The sequence below is a fragment of the Cyprinus carpio genome, chromosome A1 (genome assembly GCF_018340385.1).
Source record: "Cyprinus carpio isolate SPL01 chromosome A1, ASM1834038v1, whole genome shotgun sequence".
Classification (NCBI taxonomy): Eukaryota; Metazoa; Chordata; class Actinopteri; order Cypriniformes; family Cyprinidae; genus Cyprinus; species Cyprinus carpio.
The window spans coordinates 24,018,455-24,041,325 of record NC_056572.1 but is presented as its reverse complement, the minus strand read 5'-3'; the positions used below and the strand labels follow the sequence as shown (position 1 = coordinate 24,041,325).

Sequence of the window (22,871 nt, the reverse complement as noted above, 5' to 3'; positions counted from 1 at the left end):
GCTGTGGCATGACCTTAAAAAGGCGGTTCATGCTTGAAAACCCTTCAGTGTGGCAGAATTGCAACAATTCTGCATAGCTGAGTGGACCAAAATTCCTCCACAGCTCTGTAACAGACTCATTGCAAGTTATCGCAAACGCTTGATTGCAGTTGTTGCTGCTAAGGGTGGCCCAACCAGTTATTAGGTTTAGGGGGCAAACACTTTTTCAAACAGGGCCATGTAGTTTTGGATTTTGTTTTCCCTTAATAATAAAAAACTACTTTCAAGGTGCATTGGTAAAGATTCTTAATTGCTGATTTAGGAAATACTATTAGGCAAAAATACTATTAATAATATTTTTAGCGAATTATTCTTTGAAGTGAGAAATTTGTTTTGAATTCTTGAATTTTAGAATGACTCTCTCTTTCACACGCACACACACACACACACACACACACACACACACACACACACACACACACACACACACACACACACACACACACACACACACACACACACACACACTTTGCAGCTTTCTTTGCTCTAGTAGACTTGCCTGTCTTGAGGTGTGTAGGTGGAATTCAGAACAATAGCTAGGTTTATAAGTAGCATGCTGTCAAACTCATTGTCTATTTCACAGTCCTTGTCAGGAAGTTACTGTGAATAACAGTCTTTGCCCTTTCTTTCTGCCAGACAAAAAGACTATGTCTTTATTTATTTTAAATGTCAGATTACTACTTGCCATCAGATTACTACTACTTTCTATACGTGACTGTTCACATTCACTGTGTGCACTAAAACGAGTTGTATCACACATCATTAGAGTGTTACTTTCTAATCTCTTAATGGAATGATATTACACTAATACAGTCTCGTAATCTATAGTTCAATCTATTGCTTATGTTGAAGCAGAGGGTATTCATACTGTAAGTGCAGGCATGCTTTTTTTATCTGTAATTTCTAATGTTCATACTTCCTTGCATGATGCATATAATTCACTTGACTGAATTTGGAAAGGAAACACTACCCCCTGAGAAGCATGAATGTGGCATCTTACAAGCAGTAGGAGGAGGATAGATAAACAAAACATGTGCACGTTCATGTCACTTGTTCCAGCATCTGATGGAAAGACCAAACAGATTTTAGATTTGTAGAGGGTGCAACAATAGTAATTAATAGATCACTTTGTAGTTTGTATGGTTTCTCATGGTTTCTCATTAATGGTTCCCATTAAGTGGCCATAGAAAATTTCCAATCTGCAGAATTATTATTATTATTATTATTATAACCTACATTTAAAATAATCTAACATCTAAACTGAAATGCTAAAAAAACACAATCAAGATGTAAACTATAAATATACTTTAAATAATTTCCTTAACTATTTTTGTTGAAGAACAACATTTTTGTTCTGGAACAAAACTTCTGCAAAAAACGAATCCTGAATTATTTTTAAATGTTAAATGGTTTAATGATTTATTTTTAAATGTTAGTTAAATTAATATGTAAAAAAGTTTGAAGACAAGCATCATAATATTGTCATAATTACATCTGAAATGTCTGAAATATCTTAGCGTATCAAGAAATATTGATGCATTGGGAATCAGATGCACATTAATGAACATTTGTGTTCTGTAAGAATCCTTTTGACTTGTACACTATGAAATGTTTTTTTTTTTTTTTTTTTTAATTCTGCTACATAAGCTTTTTCTTGAAACCATTCATAACCATTGCTATTGAAATTATGTTTCATGCTTGCCAGTGAAGCATTGTGGCCTTTCGACTGAGAGAGGCCATCATTTATGATTTCATTATGACAGTAAATGTGTGATTTACACAAGATATGGCTTTACCCAACATCACTCTGGTCTTTCAGATCGGTACAGTGTCAGCTGTAGATAAAAACATAGTAAACACCAGGAACAAATGGGATAATTTACTATCATCTTCAGATCACTAGCTGATCTGGTCAAACAAGATAAGTGAGAGAGAGACTAGTGTCCTTTTGTCGACCCATTCTTATTTTTGCTCTACAGCCCACCTGGGAGTGGGTAGTATGAACATAATCTTCATGGTATGATATCATGGTATGAGTAATTTAGAATTTTATAACGAAGTCATGTACATACAGCACCACAAATATGGTTTTATATATGTATCAATAAAGTCAATTAATAACTTTTAATTTGATTCAAGATGATTAAAGATAATTACATTTCATTGAAGCTCATTGATTTTCTTTTTACTTGCAACGTCATGGACGTAAACCAATCATGTAATTATTCATAACCCATAAAAGTCTGCTCTATGTGCAAAACAGCTTCATTTCGACACTTCAAACAGTAAAACCATTACTGTAAAATAGTCTTTTTCTTAATAATTGTTTGTCAAGTTATTCAATTGATGAGCCATGTTCAAAGCCATTGTAAAATAGCCAGTTAATGCACGCCTTTGCTATCCATTGAATTCTGTATTAATGCTGCAAGTTGTATTATTGCTCGGCACTATAAACAACTAAACTTCGCTTCATGTTGTGCCTAAAAACAGATTAGTAACTAGTTCAGTTTGACTTGTTTGGGATATGAGCATTTTGCATTACTGTTCTTTTAGTGCTTTCAAGTGTAAATAACGTGAAGTTGTCCTGCTCAATAGCACAAACCTTTGTATAAATGAAATAGCAGAATCTCTGCTGGTTGACACTGTCCTACCATGGTATCCAATCCATGCATGGTACCACCTTAAGCCCACCTATTCATCATAGAATTCAGTTTTGCTATGGTACGTAGCAGTTTAATAAAATATAAATCTAATGTTGGGAGAGATTGTGATGCTAGGGCTAAATCATATAATCACTTGGGCAGTTTATTGTATTCTAAGTCCATTTTTATCTGCAATTGCAGCACAATAAGGTTATGGGGTGGAATCAAATCTTCCATTTGTTTGTATGTTTTTCCTCCTCTTTCTCTCAGTCTCTATCTCTCTCTATAAAATGCAGATCTGTGAAGCAGTCTGTTTCCATGGTTATATACTAAAACTGGAGCAAGTGATCAGCAAGTGGTACGCTAAGGCTAATTTATAGTGTTCAAAGCCAGCTGATTATGTTGCAGACAAGGGCTGCATTTGAAATGTACTGCTTCTGTTCACTATAGTGGACTCCGATATATTCACTATATGTGAGAGCAGTTGTTTTACGGATGGCATGATGATATAGGTTATCTCAGTTCACAGCTGTCTGTTTGTCATGTTTAATATATTTGTTCATAATGAATAAACTAGGCTAAAACAGCTGTCAACCAGAACAAATTAAACTGTTAGTTTCATCTAAGATGAGCAGCGTCCAGAGAAACAGGTGACCATAGACAGATCTATTAATGACCTGTATATACCAGCATCATTTGTCCCTATAAAGTTGTAATAAAGTCAGCAATAACTTTATTAGAAATGTATTTCCTGCAGGAGCCCAAATATTTAAATATATACCAACAGATTATCTATAATTTCTCTTAATAATAATTACTCTTAAATCTGTATAATTTTGGTTTGCTACATTTCAGTACAAATATTTAAAATTGATTATAATATATAGTCACTTTATACATGTACTTCTGTCTATCCTCTTGTCCATCCAGTATTCAGGTCAGGTCGCCTAGCGGAAGAAGCTCTTGAGTGATTTTTATAGTTTGTTAAAATAGCGACTGCATTATTAATAACTCAGGTGTTCCCTCTTGCCTAAGGTTAAAATCTCAATCATAATTACTAAAGACTTCATTTACTTTCACTTTATTAACTGTAGACTTTCCTAGCTTCATAAACTGTTAAAGGCAGTATCACTTGGGCATTTTTTACTGTGACATCTGACTGCAGCATGTTCATTCTCACAAAAAAAAAAAAAACAGGCACATATTTGCACATATTTTGTACATAAGCTTTGAAAAGGTATAATATGTATATACTGTGTGTGTTCTGACTTTCCCGCATGGAAACAGCATTTCACATGCAGTTAGAGTCTCACACTGGACTCTTATTACTCTGCCAAAATAACCTACCTTGTTTGGCTTTATTGTTTCAAGACAGACATCGGCTAAGCCATTAGAATTTGGAGCTTTGGTGTTGCCAAATTGGTTTATTTGAACTCAGAGGGAGTCCCAGCCACATTAAAAAAGTTAACAGCTTAAGTCATTTGTGGATTAATGCTTATTGTAGACGCGAACCGTTTCAAACGATTGAGTTCGATTTGGTGAACTGGTTCAAGAAGATCCGGTTACATCGAGTGATTCATTCGCGAACCGGATATCACTAAACTGCAGTGCTGTGAACGCGCTCATAACAGACACGGAAGAGAAGAGAACGCTGAATAAAGTGGTAGTTTTTGTTATTTTTGGACCAAAATGTATTTTCGATGCTTCAAAAAATTCTAACAGACCCTCTGATGTCACATGGACTACTTTGAAGATGTTTTTATTACCTTTCTGGACGTGGACAGTATACCGTACATACATTTTCAATGGAGGAACAGAAAGCTCTCGGACTAAATCTAAAATATCTTAAACTGTGTTCCGAAGATGAACGTAGGTCTTACGGGTTTGGAACGACATGAGGGTGAGTCATTAATAACATAATTTTAATATTTGGGTGAACTAACCCTTTAAAATTCCGTCATTTAAATAGTGAATCCGACATGGTTCGAGCGCAACTTACTCTTAAAGGGAATGGGAGATGAGACTCTGATTTGTTTATTGAATGTTATGCCCAAAAACACACCCATCACTCATTAAAAGAATAGGGACAACCCTTTTAGACCACAAGCCGGGATTGTCAACCGTTTTTCCCGTTAATATACTAAAAATATACCAAAAGTGGATTCGGAAACGCCCTAAATGCACCTGTGCCATACACTTTAGACCATGCACTTAGATTGGTAAAATAGGGCCCTCTGTGATGATTAGTTGTTTCATTCAGAGAATCACATACATGATAACTATAGTTTCATACTGGATATGTTTGCTAAAGATAATCGGCATAACATTTAAATAATTACCAGTGTATCTGTGAGCTCATCCAGAGGAAAATCAATAGATGGAAGTCAGCATGAATGATCAACACATTTATTGTAGCATTAAAAATCCATTTAGTCCCCTCCTCTAGGCCATTGTGTTGGAAACAGGATCAACATGGTGACACGCATGGTTTTATGGCTCCTCCCACCATACATTTCAATGAACTGCGATTTGTGTAAAGCCAGTTTGCATCTGCACCTCTGAAATGAGGGATGTAGTGAAGGTATTTCATAGAGTGAGATAAAAGAATACGGGGTTATAAATGAGTCTTGTGTGTCTTTACATATTTATACATATATAGAATGTGTATAGAAATTGTATAGAGATATCAAATGTGTATATACTTTTTAAATATAAAGACAAGGTAACATCAGTCCATTACATTGCAATGTTTTCAAGCATCCTTCATTTATTGCAGCCTACATTCTTGGTCTTTCTGAATGTAATCAACAAAAGAATTCATCAGGGAATCTTTGGCATATTAAAACCAATTACTAACACAATCCTCCTCTCCTCTCTCGCTTTCTTGTGCTTCCACTCAAACCAAAATCAATCACGGCAGAAATATGTCATTAAACATTATTATACACAGTGGGCTAATTGATCGAGTTATGGTCAAAATTGATTTGTGTTGCCAGATGAAAGTAATTGCAGTCTATCTTGTCCAGTGTGTAGTGAGACTAATGGAATGGATTGTGCAGTTTGTGTGGTTTGAGTCATACATGAATGCAGTTTCACCCCTTAAAAAAGTATTGTTGTTTTATCATATAAAAATTATAAATTACAAGTTAATTTATTGTTTGGATATTTTACTTTTGATGTTTCTTTTTTTTATCTCACAATTCTGTCTCTCTTATAATTCTGAGGGAAATCAGTTAATTACCTTTTGCCACAGCTCTTAATCAGCAATGCTGTGTCATTATTATTATTATTTTTATTATTTTAAATGAACCATGACCCCCTTATCAGAATGTTGTCTCACAAAAGATCAGGCAATAAAAAATCCTAGTCCCATTTCTCCATATCTTGGACTGGATGACTGGTCTCAGCTCTGTAGTAAATGTGCAGGCCCAATTCTGTCACTTCTTTAATGCTCAAGGCATTCTGATTGGATGCTGGCCCTAGCAGCACATTTCATCCTCTACTCTCTGCACTTATAGTGTAGTGAGCGATCAGATAAAGATGGGTGTGAAACTTCTTTACATTACATTCCATCAACTCTGTTGTTAAGGTTTGTCAGAAACAGATGCTGTATTGAAAAACTGGTGTGCAAATTGCAGTTGAAGTACACAGTGGACAGTATCTGTATTTTAAATATGCATGGCATTAAAAACACTCCAGAAGCCACTTGTCCTTTCAGTGATACTTGTCTCCCACAATAATGTGATTCATTTGATTTAATAATTCAGCATTTCCTGTAATTAACTAATGTTATTGTTCAAGTACAATAACATTATACTGAATAATATAAATTGGTGCTAATATTTGCACTCATAAAAAGTTATGGTTCTGTTTGGTTTTGGTTCTTTTCTCTATCCGATGGGCTCTGATGAATATCTAGGCTTGTATGCCACCTATGACATTTATCTGGTTGAAAAAGCTGATAATATAAAAGGCATGAAATCAAGGATTTGAGGAGTAGAAAATGCCTCTACAAATGTCAAATGTTGGAAGTTTAAAATCCCCAAGACTGTTCACACAGCTTACTGCCTGTTCACTTTTGTATTGATTGAAATCAGCAAGGTCTTAGTCATGGAGGTGACCAAGAACCCAATTACTTTCTAAGATGGAGAGGTGCTTTGCTGGGATGGGGGAGCTTTTAAACAACAACAAACTATACCCACAGTGAACGTCATGCTGTTCAGCAGCAGAAAGTCGAAGACCAAATTCAGATGTGCAGCTACTTAAAAAATACCTGGGAAGAACAATCACGAAAATTGCAGAATAAAGAATCTGAATACTTATTCCAGTTTTGAAGTTAAGATTGATTGATTAATTGATTGATTGATTGCCTATTTTATATATATATAAAACATACTTTCAAAAGTTAGGAATAATTAGGATATTTTTTTAAGTCTCTTATACTCACCAAGGCTGCATTTATTTAAAAAAAAAACAACAACAGTAAAAACCGTAATCCAGTGAAATATTGTTACAATTTAAAATAACATTTTTCTATTTTAATATATTTTAAAATGTAATCTATTCCTGTGATGGCAAAGTTGATTTTTCAGCAGTCATTACACCAGTCTTCAGTGTCACATAATCCTTCAGAAATCATTCTAATGTGCTGAATTGACCCTCAAGAAAGATTTCTTCTTATTATCAGTGTTGAAAACAATTGTTCTGATTAATATTTTATTGTTTTTTGGTGAGACAGTGAGAACATTTGGAGTTTTTGTGTTTGTATAATTTAAAAGTTAATAGTTATTTCTTCTATGGATGCATTATTTTCTTTTTAAAAAGTGACACAGCATACAGTGATATGGAATGACACAGAGGAGACCGTTGACAAAGGAATTATTGATTAAAGTTGTTATTTTTGTTTTCTTTGCTTACAAAAAGTGTTCCCATCGATTCATATAACCCAGATTGCACATCTGATGGCATATGGACTATTCTGACAACAACTTTCATACCTTTTCTGGACCTTGACTGTTATTTACTTGGCAGTCTATGTAACAGTCTCAAGCCTCCAGGTTTTCATCCAAAATATCTTTAATTGTGTTTCAAAGACGAACGGAGCTTTTACTGGTTTGGAAGGACATGGGGGTAAGTGATTAATGACAAAATTTTCATTTTTGGGTGAACTAACCGTTTAACATACACATTCTCAAGAGGTTCTGAGAGTTCTATCAAATAAGCAGTTTATCTTTATGCTATTAAATAACCATATGCATTTATAATCTCACATTATGCAATTTGCTGATTTAAAATGCAAAGCAACATTCAAGTCTTTAAAGTTGCTTTATTGCCATCTCAGACCTCTTTATGTTGCAAGCTTCTCAAGTCTGCTGGCAGCATTGTGACAACAAATGTTCAGTTTTCATGCTGCTAGCGAGAGTGTCATTGACACCCATCAGAACAGCTGGAGGTGACAGGAACCTTTACAAGGAAATTGCTCTGCTGTGTCACTATAGTCACAACACTGTTGATTTAGTGTATTGAGTAATTCACTACATATGGAATAAATTAATGTATATTTTCATCATTGAGATTAAAATAACTTGCATTTGCTACTTTGAGTAAATTGTTTATACTGTTAATATTACTTCAAGGCTTCATTAATGTACTTCCTCTTAATACACACTGTGCTGATGCTATTTGGTGAGAAACTGCCAACAAAACCCCCCCCACCCCCAAGTATAATAGACAGCTTTCTTGTTTCTGTGGGGTTCAAAGACAAAACTGTCCAGTGGTATATGGCTGCAGCCTTTCCTAGTTTGAGCCCACCGATTCAGTTAATTTTAGTAGACCTTAAATGAATCTATAAAGGCATGAGATGTAAAAGCAAACACTACTGTCCACAGGATGACACAAGTTAACACGGTGTGGAGTGTGTGTGTGTGTGCTGCATGTTGGAGTCTGCATGATGAAGGGAGGGGGACCTGCTGGTTACTAGGATACACCCATCCATCTGTTAGTGCGGGGAGTTGTTTTCAATGCGGTGCATTTTACATCAGCGCTAGAAAAGAGATTGTTAAAACACCTGCATTACCAACATTCAAAGTGTCTCACATCTCTCGTCAAACATCCTAGAGATGATTACCACGCATCTATTTGTGAATGTAACGAATATTTGACATTTGAAAACGCGCCTATTTTCTTTTGCAATGGACAGTGTTTGAAAGACAGATAAACCGACAGCTGAAGATCGCTTTGAGTGATATCTGCGGTCGAGAACAGGAGCAGCGGAGCCACCGCACGCACGCACACACGCCCGCTCGCGCTCTTTCACACGCGCGCTCAATCTCTCCACCTCGCGCACAGACGCTCATCCACTTGACCAGTCCGGTATAGACATTATTACATTTTATCCACTTCTGCAATCCTCGCGTTGATCCGCAATGGAAGAGAACACGGAAGAGGGACAGACCCAGAAAGGTATTGTGTCAAATTGCTTTCCTTCGCCACCATCCCCTTCTTTTTAATCATTCGCGCTTGTCTTTGTGTTGATGCATGTTTACAATCTCAATCAGGCAAGACTCTATTGATGGCGACTGCCACTAATTACTTTTATGATATTTTTTACAGCCTTTAGAATCAGTAGTTGTATTGTTAAAGGCTGCAGCACAATTTGCAGTGATGTTGATAAAGACCAGTGCTTCTGTTAATTGGTGCTAGTGTGGTTTTAAGCGCACTGGTCAGTCAATGGGAATGACAATTGTCAGTGCGCTCATTTGTGTCATGCTTTTGTGCTTGTCTTAATGGATAATGAGGGTTTGTCACAGCTCTCTTTTCTTTCTCCTGCTCATTCTTTCTTTCCATCATTTGGCTGCTCTGGTTATCACCACAGTGCAGCCATTACAAAAACAGTAGGGTCAGATTAGATTAGTGTGGCTGTTCACTGCCTTTTGTCTGTTAAACTGTTTACTTTACACGATTGTCACTCATCTGATTTAAAGAGCTTTTTGTGCTAACATCACAAGCCAAACACAGCTTTTGTGATGTGTTTGGCTTGGGAGGCATGTAGGAGAGGGCGTCTGTTGCTGCATGTATTAAAAATTAGTTATGAGAACACTGTATGCCATGCAAGAATGTTGATTTGGATCCATTAAAATACATTGCATTTAATTATTTATTCAGGTGAGGAGGTATCCAATATTTCTGATGAAGATGGTTTGTTTAGTCTTAAATAAGCCTGCAGTGTCTCTCCCACTCACACGCCCACTCTCATGCTTTCGTTTTTCTATTACTGATGTAGTTGGACGTCCTGAAGAACAATAGGCGGCAAATATAAGGTGGGGCAGGGGGGAGTTTCAAGAATAAGGCTGGTTGCTATAGCATGAGTGGATATGTGTCATCAAAATGGTGCTTATGAGCAACACAGTTCTCCTTTAAGTAACGACACTGCTTCCCTGCTATAAGTGACCCACTTATGAGATAGAGAGAGAGAGGGAGAGAGAGAGAGAGAGAGAGGGAGAGAGAGAGAGAGAGAGAGAGGCTGGGGCAAGAGAGAAAGGAAATCAGGGCGGCACTGAGCATGCAAAATTCTCTCTTTTTAACCCATCCTGTACACCTGTGCCTTGTTATTGCCTCAGAGAATGAATTATGACCAGCTGTTGATCAAAACACCATGTGCTGGAAGAGTTTAGGTTGCATAAGGCTTCATATGAGACAGTTTAAATTCAATTCACATAGACTTTAAATAGAAGGTGCGTTGGTTTCTGCTGATGCTGGTCTTGAATATCAGTGTGAACGCCCACAATGAAATGCCTTACACACAGCCTACAGAAGCTGCTCAACAGATGCGCAGTCCTTCAGCGATTTCTGTGGAAATCAATTATTTCCAAAGTGAGGAAGCACTTTGCAATAACAGTGTTTAAAGCCTGCCCATGGGGACCATCAGTGAGGGATTCTCTCAGACCCAGTCCAGCTCTCCTTATCACTCTCTCTCTCTAGCCTGCCCATGGGGGCTCTCCTTATCACTCTCTCTCTCTCTCTCGCTGTGTGTGTGTCTGTGAATGAATTTCAGCTCTAGGTTTCCAGTCCTCATCGTTGATGGTCTTTTATTTTGTAATGTCTTGTTCTCACTGGGAATAAAGATGTTATTCAATAATTAGTGTGGAAGTAGTTACTAGACAGAAGGAGCCTGAAAAGGAGTTGTAAGATATACATCATTCATTAGGCAAAATATCAACGATATGAACAGTTCATAACACAGGCAGCATCACATGAAAACTGGCTGGTTGTGGGGGTTAAGATGGATAAATCATTCATCTTCAGCAGATGGCAGAGTGCTGTGGATTAATTCTCATCTTTAGTGTCCATAAGTGGATCGGCAGGCAGATAAACTACTGTCACAAGCTGTGCACTTCCAATGGATACAATGAAGTTTTTATGCATGAATGTGTGTGTCATGGTCTGTTGAGAGTTGAGACTGAGTCCATGGCCACAATATGATTTTCATTAAAAGGTATAATTGTATCACTGTAGCATATCATTAGAGCTGTGGCATCTTACTGTATGTATTGGATACAAAACTTCTTGAAATCATAAATCAAAAAAAGCAATTATACTTCTTTGAGTGCATATATTAAGCCACGGCTTGACCTAGAGGCAGTTTTTGGATTGAAACTGTATTGATCTTGCTCTTGGGACATGCTAAAGTGCATAGCAAAATTGCCTCACTATTTCTCCACAGCCATCATTCAAACAATCTCGTTAACTGCATAAACTCTAATGTAGAAGTGAAATCGATTCTCTGCACTTTGATTTGTGAATTCATATGCTCATTAACATTATTTAGCCATTGTTATGAAGCATCAGACTGGATAAATCATGTTTCATATGGTCTTTGTGAATAGGTCATAGTGTCAGTCACCCACAGAACAGTGTTGGGCCAAATTCCTGTTATGATATTAATATGGCTTTTGAATGCACTTCTGAGAGAAAAAAAAATTCAGTGAGAGAAATGCAAATAACTTATGTTCATACTTTTACGTTCTCCTTAGGAAAATAACATTTTGCTGTGTCCTGAATTTTATTGCACATAAATGGCCCAAGGTTCATCACTTAATTTTGTTATAACACTAGTTGTACTAAAAAAGTTCCTGCATTTAAACCAAAGTGTCTGTTCATGTTACTACAGAGAGCATCCATTCTGAAGAAATAATAGACATACCATGAAGACATTGACTTTTTTTTGTTTGTTTTTTTTTTTTTTTTTTTTTTTTTTTTTAGTGATGTTGTAGTATTGTTGATTTTTTGTTTTCAGAAATGTAATCATTTAGTTACAGAAGGACTTTGAAGTAGGATTCAGAATGAGATTCTCTGTGTACTATTGATCTTTTGCTTCGTTTGTTGTTTTCTTTGGCGTTTATCTTCAAAAGTATGATAGCTCTGTGTACTCTTTTGAAATATGTTGCTTCTTCCTGCCTCTTGATCAATGATGTCCTCTGGGCTAGAAACCCTCTGATTGATGTCCTGAGCTATTTCAGTGTAAACATTTCATGTTTCACTGAATTGTGCATTGTTGGGTGTTTGTGTCAAACTTTTATAGATAATTTTGAAAGCTGTTTGAATCATTTTTACTTATTGATTTGTTGCAGGTTACTTTTACATGTCAGAATGTCCTAAAACTGTTTTTAACAAGCATGACAGTCACTTTTACAAGTGATGTAAAAGGGTTCTGGGATTGTTGAGAGAAAATGTGGTCTGAGCCTGCTGGGCAAATTTCTGCCATCTGCATCTACTCTATATTTAAACTGTCAAACCACTTTTTTGCATGATATCATGCTAATGGCATTGTGATTTCAGGTACTTCTTGAAGCTGTCAGCCAATTTATATACTGCTTAAGATAATTACAGCATTGTGTGCATGCATGCATATTTTTATTGTAGCTCAGTGTATAAGAAAAAGAGCAGTGTCAATCAATTAGTCAATCAGTGTGACTGGGGATGATTAGTAACCTTACTCCACTTTATGGGTTTGAAATTTCAGTGGGATGGAACACGACAGGCAGCGGAGAACAGTGCCTTGCTAATTATCATCAACTAATTATCAACTAATACAGTACATTTCACCCTCATTGCATTTTGAGTAGATACAGTCTGTTTAGACAGTGTTCAGACCCTCATGGCATCACAGAGTCACAGATCTTGCACTTCCTGTAGAGATCTCAGCCTGAATTTTCACAGGTCTGTGCATCTCAGTGCATGAGTGCTGTATAGAGCTTCAAAGGGCCTGGCAGAGATGCTGTCAGCTGTAATCACCTGCTCTCACGCCAAAGCTAACACCCAATTAGAATCACTGAGCTGTCACACAGCAGACTCAGTCCTCAGAAGTTCCTCAATAGCATTAAAGAAATGAATACAAACAAGTTGTGGGGAAAGCATACACATACATACACAGCAGACTGCATTGCTAGTATATTTTCAAGATTTAATAGTAGTGCATTGTATTTGAATGAGAATGTCTGATATATGTCCCAGTGTCTCTCTAGCTTAACTGTAATACAGTAGGGAATACACAGCAGATAACATTCTAGTGTGGGTTACTGAAGGATCTGCAGGGTCTATGGGCAGAAAAATAGGACATTTATAGATAGTGGAATAGAACCAGAAACAGTGTTGTTTATTGCTTCAGGGCACAGTGAGATTTCATTGATGGCCAGTCTTACAGTACATGCAATACAGCAGAGAGTGAAGCTGCCCATAGTATTGAACGCTCTTTCATGGTGAACCGATAATTTTATTTACTTAAAAGTTTAGATTTAATATAAATATAAATTGATCATTAATTTCATTTGCATTAAGCATTGCAGAATATATGACAATCCTTGCAATGTAAAGCTGTGAATTAACAATTAAAATCAGTATTTTGTTTTTAAATGCATCTATAGGATTCTTAAAATACATCTCCTATAATATAGGCAGGAAAACTAAAGGCAAACTACTTCAGATTGCTTATTGCACCAAAAATGAAGTTTTCTGCATCAGATAAAACGATAGTCCCAACTAAACAATGACACTATAAATATAGTTTCATCTTTTGTATTTAACACTTCTTTAACAGACTTTACCATTTGTTAGCATTTTAATTTTCTTTGACCTATAATATTGATTTACTAACCATTAAGTTAACTTAAAGTGACTTTTAAATGTTTAAACTTTTAAAATTCTGTATTTTTAATCAGTGCACTGAGAAAACAGGTTAATTTTTTTACATCCTTATTTCTGATTTTACAGTATATTGACCCACATTCATGGGGGAAAAACTATTTAAAAAATAAAAACACATAAAAGGAGTTGATTTCAAGTGCAAGTGCTTGAAAAAAGAAAAACAAATACACATTTTTCTTTTTAGCTGATGCTATTACAAATTTCTGTGGAAGAAGATCATTAATTAATAGAGATTTTGTTTGTCAGTCCATTCAGCACAGTGGCTGCATGACACATTTCTCCAGAATCAGGAGATGAACCATCCTGCTCTCTCTTTTGGCCCAGCTAGACAATTCATTAATCATAATTGTTTCTACCAGACAAGCTATTCAGTACTCTTCCAGGAGCATTCAAACTTGCACAAACAATGTGATTTCATGAGTGTTAGAATGCATCCATTTTGTGGATGGCTTTCATATAATTAAAATTTGTTTAGAGCAAACAAAATTATGTGCATAGCCGAGAGATGGAATGTGTGTTTACGTCTGAATCTGATCTGTGATGTTGTTTTGGTACTCACTAATTAGTTAGTGATAAGCCAGTGTAAACACACTACGTATATATGATCTTATCACATGGCGCTCAAAGCTAACACAAAGCCCCGTTGTATAAGGGCGGTGGTGTGATGACATGGGTGACTCAAGCCCATTGTATGGTAATGCAGGAGGGAGTATGTGTGCCACTTTCTCTTCTTGGGCACCCCTCCCCCATCATGCTCCCACCATAAACCCCCTCCTTTCTGTCTGGCCTGGGCAGCTCAGCTGAGGGTTGATCCGATTGCCTCAGACCCTCTGGGATGATGGGTTGCACACACACACAATTTAATCAGAATTTTCTGCTTGATGTTGAAAGTCCTGGAGTTTGTGATTATGAATAAGCATACTGATAAAAAAGTACAGCAAAATAAAGCTGTTTAGCTGTAGATTGGATCTCATTTGAGTAGTGCTGGATGATTTTCTTTTATTTTATCAATTAATTTGTACAGTTTTGTCACTTTTTTTTTTTAATAATTTGTACAGTTTTGTCACTTTTTTTTTTGACCAAGATAAAAATAGGAGAAAAAAAATTATCCAATTAGATACGGTCACATCGAAGAACCGCTCTTTTCACTTTTTTTTTTTAAATCAAACAATTATAAGTAAGTGTTTTTTTTAGATGTGTGCGGTGAAAAATAAGATGAGACATGGGCAATAGAAAGGGAAAAACACAAGGTTATGAGACGGGAGTTGAACTTCTTTAAACTTGAAAGCTGCATTTTTAGAATGCCATTTCATGTGTGAGATGCAAGTGCAATGGTCAAACATATCCATCAAATGCAGGTTCACATAAAAAAAAAAAAAACAGTGGAAAAGCAGTGCAGTGGAATGCAAAAAGAAACAACTTGTAAAGAACTGCTGCTGTATCTTTGATATCAGGATGGTGACAAGCAGAAGGTGCTGTTATTTTCTTTGTTGATTTTACAAAACATTTAATGTTAATAATACTACTGGTGTTATACTTTGTAATTTTTTATTTGAATTGTCTTGACTTTTTGAGTTGACCTCTGAAAATGTATCTACATTTTGGCTAAGAAATAATTAGCAGTTTTAAATAAAGAGAATGTTGTAGTTACATTTTAAATAGACTAAATAACATAAAAAAAAAAAATGACATCGTTATCGTGAATCGGTCACACGTTCTGAAAAAATAAAATAAAATTTAGATTATATTATTTACCATATTACCCAACCCTACATTCTAGTCTTTCACCAAATACCCAGAATGTTTGTATCTGAATTAAAGACTAAGAGTGCCTGACATAATTGCCATTGATGGTTCTATGAAGAAACAAAAGGTTCTTTATAGTGGAAAAAGTTTCTTCAGATTATTAAAAATGTTACTCACACTATAAAACATAGTACTTTTTAGAACTGTTCACTGAAAGGTTCTTTGTGAAACCAGAATGGTTCTAACCATGGTTCTAATGCTAAAACCCCCTTGTGGAGCCTTTCTTTTTAAGAGTGTAACTGACTGATGTTAGAATTCACTTGTGGATGTTCAACATCCTGAAGCCCTTTGCAGCAAGACCAAACATCATTTTGATCTCTGCCCACTCATACACATGCACACACTCTCAAATGTGGTTGCCAGGTCTTGGATAACTGTTCACCACTGAATAGGCATGACTGGATGAGGGTCCTCTGCCAAATAAAAGAAACTGTGGCCTCAGATTCACTCAGTAAATGGTTGAGACTGTATTCAGCTGTTGCCAAACAAATCAAGCTAGTGTGATTGATGCCAATGGGCTTATTGTTAACACACCGTAGAAGTAGTCTGAGAATTATGTTTATTCAAGAGGGTGCGCTGAACTGAATCTGTGCACACTGTAGCTGAGATTGAATCATATTGTTTAAAGGGTGGGGTTCAGCATGTTAAATGCTCCTGTCAGGCCTTATGACAGTGTTAGTGTCTGTATATGTGTATTGCTATGTGAATCTTCAGAAGTCGCTCTTAAAAACATATTGACCGCATTATCAGAGCTTCTGAGCAGGTCGAAAGAAACAAACTAACAGCAAAAACACTGGGTCACCTCTGTCCCTCCTTTCCTTCCAATATCATGTTTTCTTTGTTCCAGGGTTTTCACAGTTTTTTTTTCCTACCAGTTTCCACAATTATAACATGCTTTTCTTCTTCATCTTCTTCAATTTAAAATAGCTTAACAAGTCCTCGCACTTGTTATTTTCCTTTTGTGGCCTGCTCCAACATTACATTTGTAGAAGTCGCTCATTGTGGAATAAAATAATATTAGTCTAACGCTGGAACCCAGAGCTGTAGCTTCAATCCTTGAGCTTCCTTCCTTTTATTCTCCGCTAGTTACCCTTGAGCTCTGTATGCGTATAAGAGATGTGTCAGATTCTCCATTGTCTCACTGATTTTGTTGACGTGCAGTAAGTGGGTCATTGCACTCAAGCAGAACTTGCTTGGGTTGGCATGGTAACATCATTGGTCAATTAAATGCGCAGATGAGTCGGTTCAGAAATCTGCAGGATGCTAAATGTTAACAAGCAGTTCATGGCCAAAATTATCTGGACGCCAGCTTTTGTGGCTGCAGTCATTAATAACACTGCTCTTTTTCACTGGCATACCTGTGCACAAAGAAAGGTCCATAAAGAAATGGCACACTGCAGTGATCCAGGTCCCATCACCCACTGACTCTGAATGAGAGCAAATCCCTGCAGTCATGTTCCAACATCAACTGGAAAGCCTTCCGAGAGGAGTGGATTAACTCCATATTAATGCCTATGGATTTAAAATTGAATATTTAAAAAACAGTTTTGGCCATTTTTGTTTAAAAACAATTAAATGTGAATATAAAAATTAACCGTAAATGACTAAACAAGATAAAATCTTGCAATCTCACACCAATCTGTCCTTGTTTGCCATTCCCATAGGTTGCAGATATTATTGCTAGAATATACTGTAGTAGTTTTATTTTATTTATATTCCTATGGAGACTGGGGCATTTTCTCTGTCTTTGCTATCTGGAACCCTTTATACATGTCCCAAGCTAGGATTGGAGCATGTTTAAGTCCTAATGGGGTTAATGGGAGAATCTGCTTTGTATTTAGTTAGCCACCCACTCAGCACTTTATAGCCATGTCTGCTCTTTTCTGTCGCTCTGAGAGCTAACCATTAGAAAATTTTGACCTTTTGACCTGATTGGGCAATAGGCTGGAGGGCGTAATCCCCTCACAACTGTTTGACAAGAGTCTGGCAGTTGGAGCAAATGAACGAGAGGGATATGGCTCAGAGGGGCTGGATCGATAGGGAGTCTCTCTTGTTGTATGGTTGTAGTGGGACAATGGGACATTTCTCAACTCATCAAGCTCCTTTTGGAAATTGGTTAGCTTTGCTTGTTTTGTTTTGTAGTCTGTGTTAACCAAAAATACTAATAATATTATAAGTATTAACAGTATTATTGTGAAATATTATTACAATTTTAAATAACAATCTTTTCTGTTTTAATATATTTTAAAATGTTTAAGATCCTTCAGAAATCATTCTAATATGCTTATTTGCTGCTCAAGGAACATTTCTTATTAACAATGTTGAAAACATTTTTTTTTTTTTAAAACCATTAAATTTTTCAGGATTATTTTAAAAATAAAAAGTTCAAAAGAATAGCATTTATTTGAAATATAAATCTTTTGTAACTTTATAAATGAATTAATTGTCAGTTTTGATAAACTGAATTTGTCCATTGCTAAACACAAGTAATCATTTAAATAAATAAAATAAATAACAATAAATCTTACTGACCCCAAAATTTTGGATGGGAGTGTATGTGTATTTTAAATTATATGATAAAATTTGAATTAGGGTAACAATATTAAACAACTATTAAACAGATAAATGTACTTTAAATAATACAACTAATAAAACTATACATAATTTCTTTTAAAAAAGCAAAAGAAAAACAGCCTGTATTAAACATATAAATATTTTTTAACAATACAAATCACTTTTGATTAATGTAATGCATCTTTACTGAATAAAAGTATTAATTTCTTAAAAAAAAAACAAAGAAAAAAAAAACAATCTTACTGACCCCAAACTTTTGGATGGTTGTATGTGTGTAAATGTTTAATTATATAATGAAATTTAAACTAGTGTATCAATATTGAACTTGAAAGATGACTTTAAGAGCACTGATGTACAGTAGAGTTAAAAAGTAAAAAAAAAGTATTCCATTGCTTTTATATATATATATATATATATATATATATATATATATATATATATATATATATATATATATATATATATAGATAGATTAATTCAGTGAAAATCTACTTTGCACACTGAAACAGTAAATCATTATCCTCAGAATGTGCAACAGTCTCATGCCAGCTGAAAAGGACACACTGTCCAGTGATCCTCCAATCTGTGTTCAAAATCCTCTTTATTTTCTCTTCATCACTGTCTGACTGTCACTCTTCTTTCAGACGCACCCTTTGTTTTTTGGATGTCAGGAGTGCTAATAGACTGCTTTTGCACGCTGTGCATCAGTGGACACACTTCATTTACAGGAAACAAGAGAAAGAAACAGACAAATAGAAAAAAGGGAAAGACAGCGAGAAATGGAGGGGGCATGTAGTGGGAGAGTTGAATTATTGATAGTGATGGCAGGCCCCTCTCTGCGACGCACTGCACTGCTTCTGAATAATGGATGAAGCCTCCTGCATGTGCACAGGCTCACTCACCCATTTGTCTTGCCACTGTAACGTATGCTCATCTGAGCCCATTGGTGGGAAAACTAAATGCTGAACACTGAACAATCAACATATGGTCACTGTGTGACAGGAACAGGTCAGTGATTAAAGTGCATTCCGAGGGGCTGCTGACATATTCTAAACAATGGGGCTCACCTTTTGGCGATATTCTAAGTTTAGCCTGTGGAACTTTGCAAGCAATTAGGAGCAGATTGTTTGGTTTATGGCCCACAATTAATGTGCAGAACAGATGAGTCTTCTCATAGAATACTTCAGCTGTCCAAAATGGGCGAAAAAAGAAAAAAAGAAAGAAAGCAAACCACTTCACTAAATTAGACAATGGAGATTACAGTGAAGGGACAACAGATTAATCAGCAACCCACAAAATGCTTCATTTTTATTTATATATAGTAATAAATTGGGGTCAGATTTCAAATATTTGAAATATGCAGACAAATTATTATTAGCAGTAATAATTTATCTTTTGTATGCTTGTATTAATGTTGTATGCTTGGACTAGATTGAATTAGCGTTGGTTTAATGAATGTATCATAATTAAGTATAGCTAATATCTAGGTTTTAACTAGGAAAAATCAGCCTTGAAAACAACTCTAAACAACTCTAACAACAAATAATAAAAAATAAGTGATTGTAGACAGAAATACAGTAGCTCTATAACCTAACAAAATCAAAATTTATTCTAGCAGAACATTTATTGTTGTGATACACTGTAAAAATTATCAAAGTCGTAGATAAAACAAAAGGTGATTGGAGTACATTTTACAAGCAAATACTATTTCAGTCTTTCTTCAAAATGTTACATTTAATTCAATGTGTGCTATTTCACTGTACTTTATTGCACAATTTACTATCAATTTTTGTTTTGTTTGTACATTTCTAATATTTTTAGTTTATAAAGTTCTTTTGATTCGATAGTTGTATTTTCAGGGTCTATAAGATCCTCAGGAATGTTTTGTATAATTGAAGATGCTTTGGGAAAAAAAGCTATGCTCCCAAAGAATGCATTTATTTCATCATCAGAAAAAAATCAAAAACAAAAAAAAAAAAAAACGTACAAATGGGAATATTGCTCAATAAATATTTCAATGTTGAAAACTTTTTTTTTTTTTTTTCAGGATTCTTTGATGAATGGAAAGCATTTATTTAAAACAGAACTGTCTTGTAATATATATTCAGCTGGATGTTTGGGTTGTTGAGGTTACGAAAGTCTGAGGACTAAAAAGATTTTTGTGCATGACTGAATAGAGTCTTTTGAGGTGATGTCAGCTGAGTTCAGCGCAGTCCTTGTTTATGACCCTTTGCTGTCTGAGCCAAATTGATGCCTGTGATGCCTGACAGCTGGCAGTACTGCGCTGTCTCACTAGCCGATTATCTGAAATGAATGAGAGGAAAGGACAGAAAAGAGGAAAGAGGGGGAGAAAAAGCTAATTTTAATACATCAGCAAATGCATGTAGCCACTGATTTACTTACAAAGTGGAAGTATGGTCCTGGTTTATGGCTTTATATATCGGAGCACTTATTCTGTAAGTTGTTGAATACTCTGAGTCAAGCACCAAGCACTCCTTTGAAACTCGTTTACAGGTCATAAAATTCAGTATGTCATGATGTCTGTAATGAATGCAACTATATTAAGTCCATCAAGGAACAGACTGTTCATAAATTTTGCAAGAGCTGCCCTTATACAAATGCAGTTCAGTCAATGGCGCAACAGCAGCTTGTTAAATATATTTCACTAATTCATTTAATCTCAGAGCGTGGCTCTATTCAACCTTCCCTTATGGAGCTGTCCAATTAACGACCATGGTGTGACTATAAGAAGTGCACAAAGCAATCAACACAAAGATTGCTTGCTAATTCACAGGTTTTAATGAAGGCCTGCCACTTTGAGATGCAATGTCTGTCAATCCCAGGAGAATTATGGAGCATGGCATTGGTCTGCCTGTGGGCCTCGCTGTAGTCCCTCCATCCTCTCTACTGAAGCTTTCATATTGTATATCATTGGCTAATGCATATAATGTGCATTCATATTCAATACATTTAAAATGAACAGATTTATTTGGTTATATGAAGGTCACATTACATTTTTTTTTTAATCATACTTGCTTTTTTGTTTTAATTTTTTTTTTTTCAATTGTTTAATTTTGATTACTTTTTAAATGCAAGGTTTTTTTTAAACAATACCTGCTTTAGACTTTGTCTTAAAATCTGGAAAATTAAAGACAATTATTACAATTCTAATGCAATGCAATTAAAATGTAAGCAATATTAATGTAAACAAAGAGTGAAAAAATATTTATTTTGTAAACAAAAAAATAAAAAAAATTGTTTATACCACAAAACAACATTTTTGCCCCTAATAATTGTCCAAACGTTCATTTACTTGGTTACAGAGGAAACAACGCTTACTTGGATTTAAATAATGATGGATAAAAAAAGGATCAAGATGAATATTGTGTGAACAGAATATTTCTGTTATAATTTCCAAGCTGTAATATTTATATTACTGAAAATACAAATATGACTAATATTGAAAAAAGTACAATATGAAGGTATTATTTGATGCGTAGTTAGAATACACACAGTGCTAGCTGAAATTGTGCCAGTAGTTAAAGAAACGGGCATATAAAATACTGTATACTAGCAAGATTTCTTCTACAGAATTAAATTCTCATAGGTTTAGCATTAAATCTACAACAAATCTAGAACCAGTATCGAGAACAAAATATCTCAGCGACAATTCTCTTCTCTTTGTTTACTTTCTAGTTCGATAAGAGTCTGGTTACCCAGCTAAATTAGTTACATTTGCTTTTTATATATTGTTGTTAAATGACAAATTTCTCCATAATGTCATCTTGCAGTTATAAGGGTATATCTGCATTCTGAGCAGTTTCAAGATATTGAACTTCAAAGCTTTTGCATTCCGTATAGTGATATGGGGATCAAGTCTCTTTCATACTCCAAGTTCTAAAAAAAAAAACCTTTTAATCAATGTAAATAAGTCGACACAGAATAAGAATATGTGAATAACTCAATTTTGCCAAAAAATGGCAGATAGAACCTTATAATTCCAAGGTGATGATAAATCATTTAAGAAGTGGTAATTAAAAGTAAACCTGTGGGCAATAAGCACAAACCATATCACACATGTACAGTCTGCTTCAGTCTACAATTTCAAATTAATTATTTTGTAAAGGGGAAATGAATTCATATAAATCCAATTTACAAACATTATATAAACATGAAGAGTCTGTATTCTGATTCATGACCTGTGAGAGTACTGGGAAAGACATTTGGTGTAACATGCCCTATTTTTTTCTGTCAATTTTTGTGGCAAGTCTTTGAATTGCCTATGATTTTTCATTAGAGCTACAGGCAATTAGAATTTCATTGATTCCAGGCAGAAATGAAAGAGTGGTATTATCACTGTATTCAGTTTTGTATGCCACCTTTATCAGTTTAGTCATATTTCTTTAAAAACAAAACAGTAATTACAATCACTGTGTACAATTAGCGGAGTGAAGGAATTTATTTGGTCACCTTTGAGCATCCTTTGTGTAAAATTAAAGCCTCTGCTAGCTTAACTGCCATGATAAGGCAGCAGTGTTATTAATGGCTGTAAGAGAGACTAATTGAATACATTAAAGCATGTTGCATCAGAGAGCAGTGCAACCTGGG

At 35.3% G+C, this 22,871-nt stretch overlaps 1 protein-coding gene across 3 annotated transcripts in view; it reads left to right on the top strand.

Moving 5' to 3' along the window:
* LOC109055831 (neuronal membrane glycoprotein M6-a) overlaps positions 1-22,871 on the top strand; it is a 46,027-nt gene that overhangs the window by 8,675 nt on the left and 14,481 nt on the right. The window contains exon 1 of one of the 3 annotated variants that reach the window (XM_019073016.2): positions 8,663-9,143. The exons of 1 other annotated variant lie outside the window; for it this stretch is intronic. In XM_019073016.2, the coding sequence (XP_018928561.1) occupies positions 9,107-9,143 (37 nt within the window). In that variant the 5' untranslated portion in view covers positions 8,663-9,106. Of the gene's footprint in view, positions 1-8,662; positions 9,144-22,871 lie in introns of those variants that run through there. One more of the 3 variants, XM_019073015.2, reaches the window with a different exon arrangement.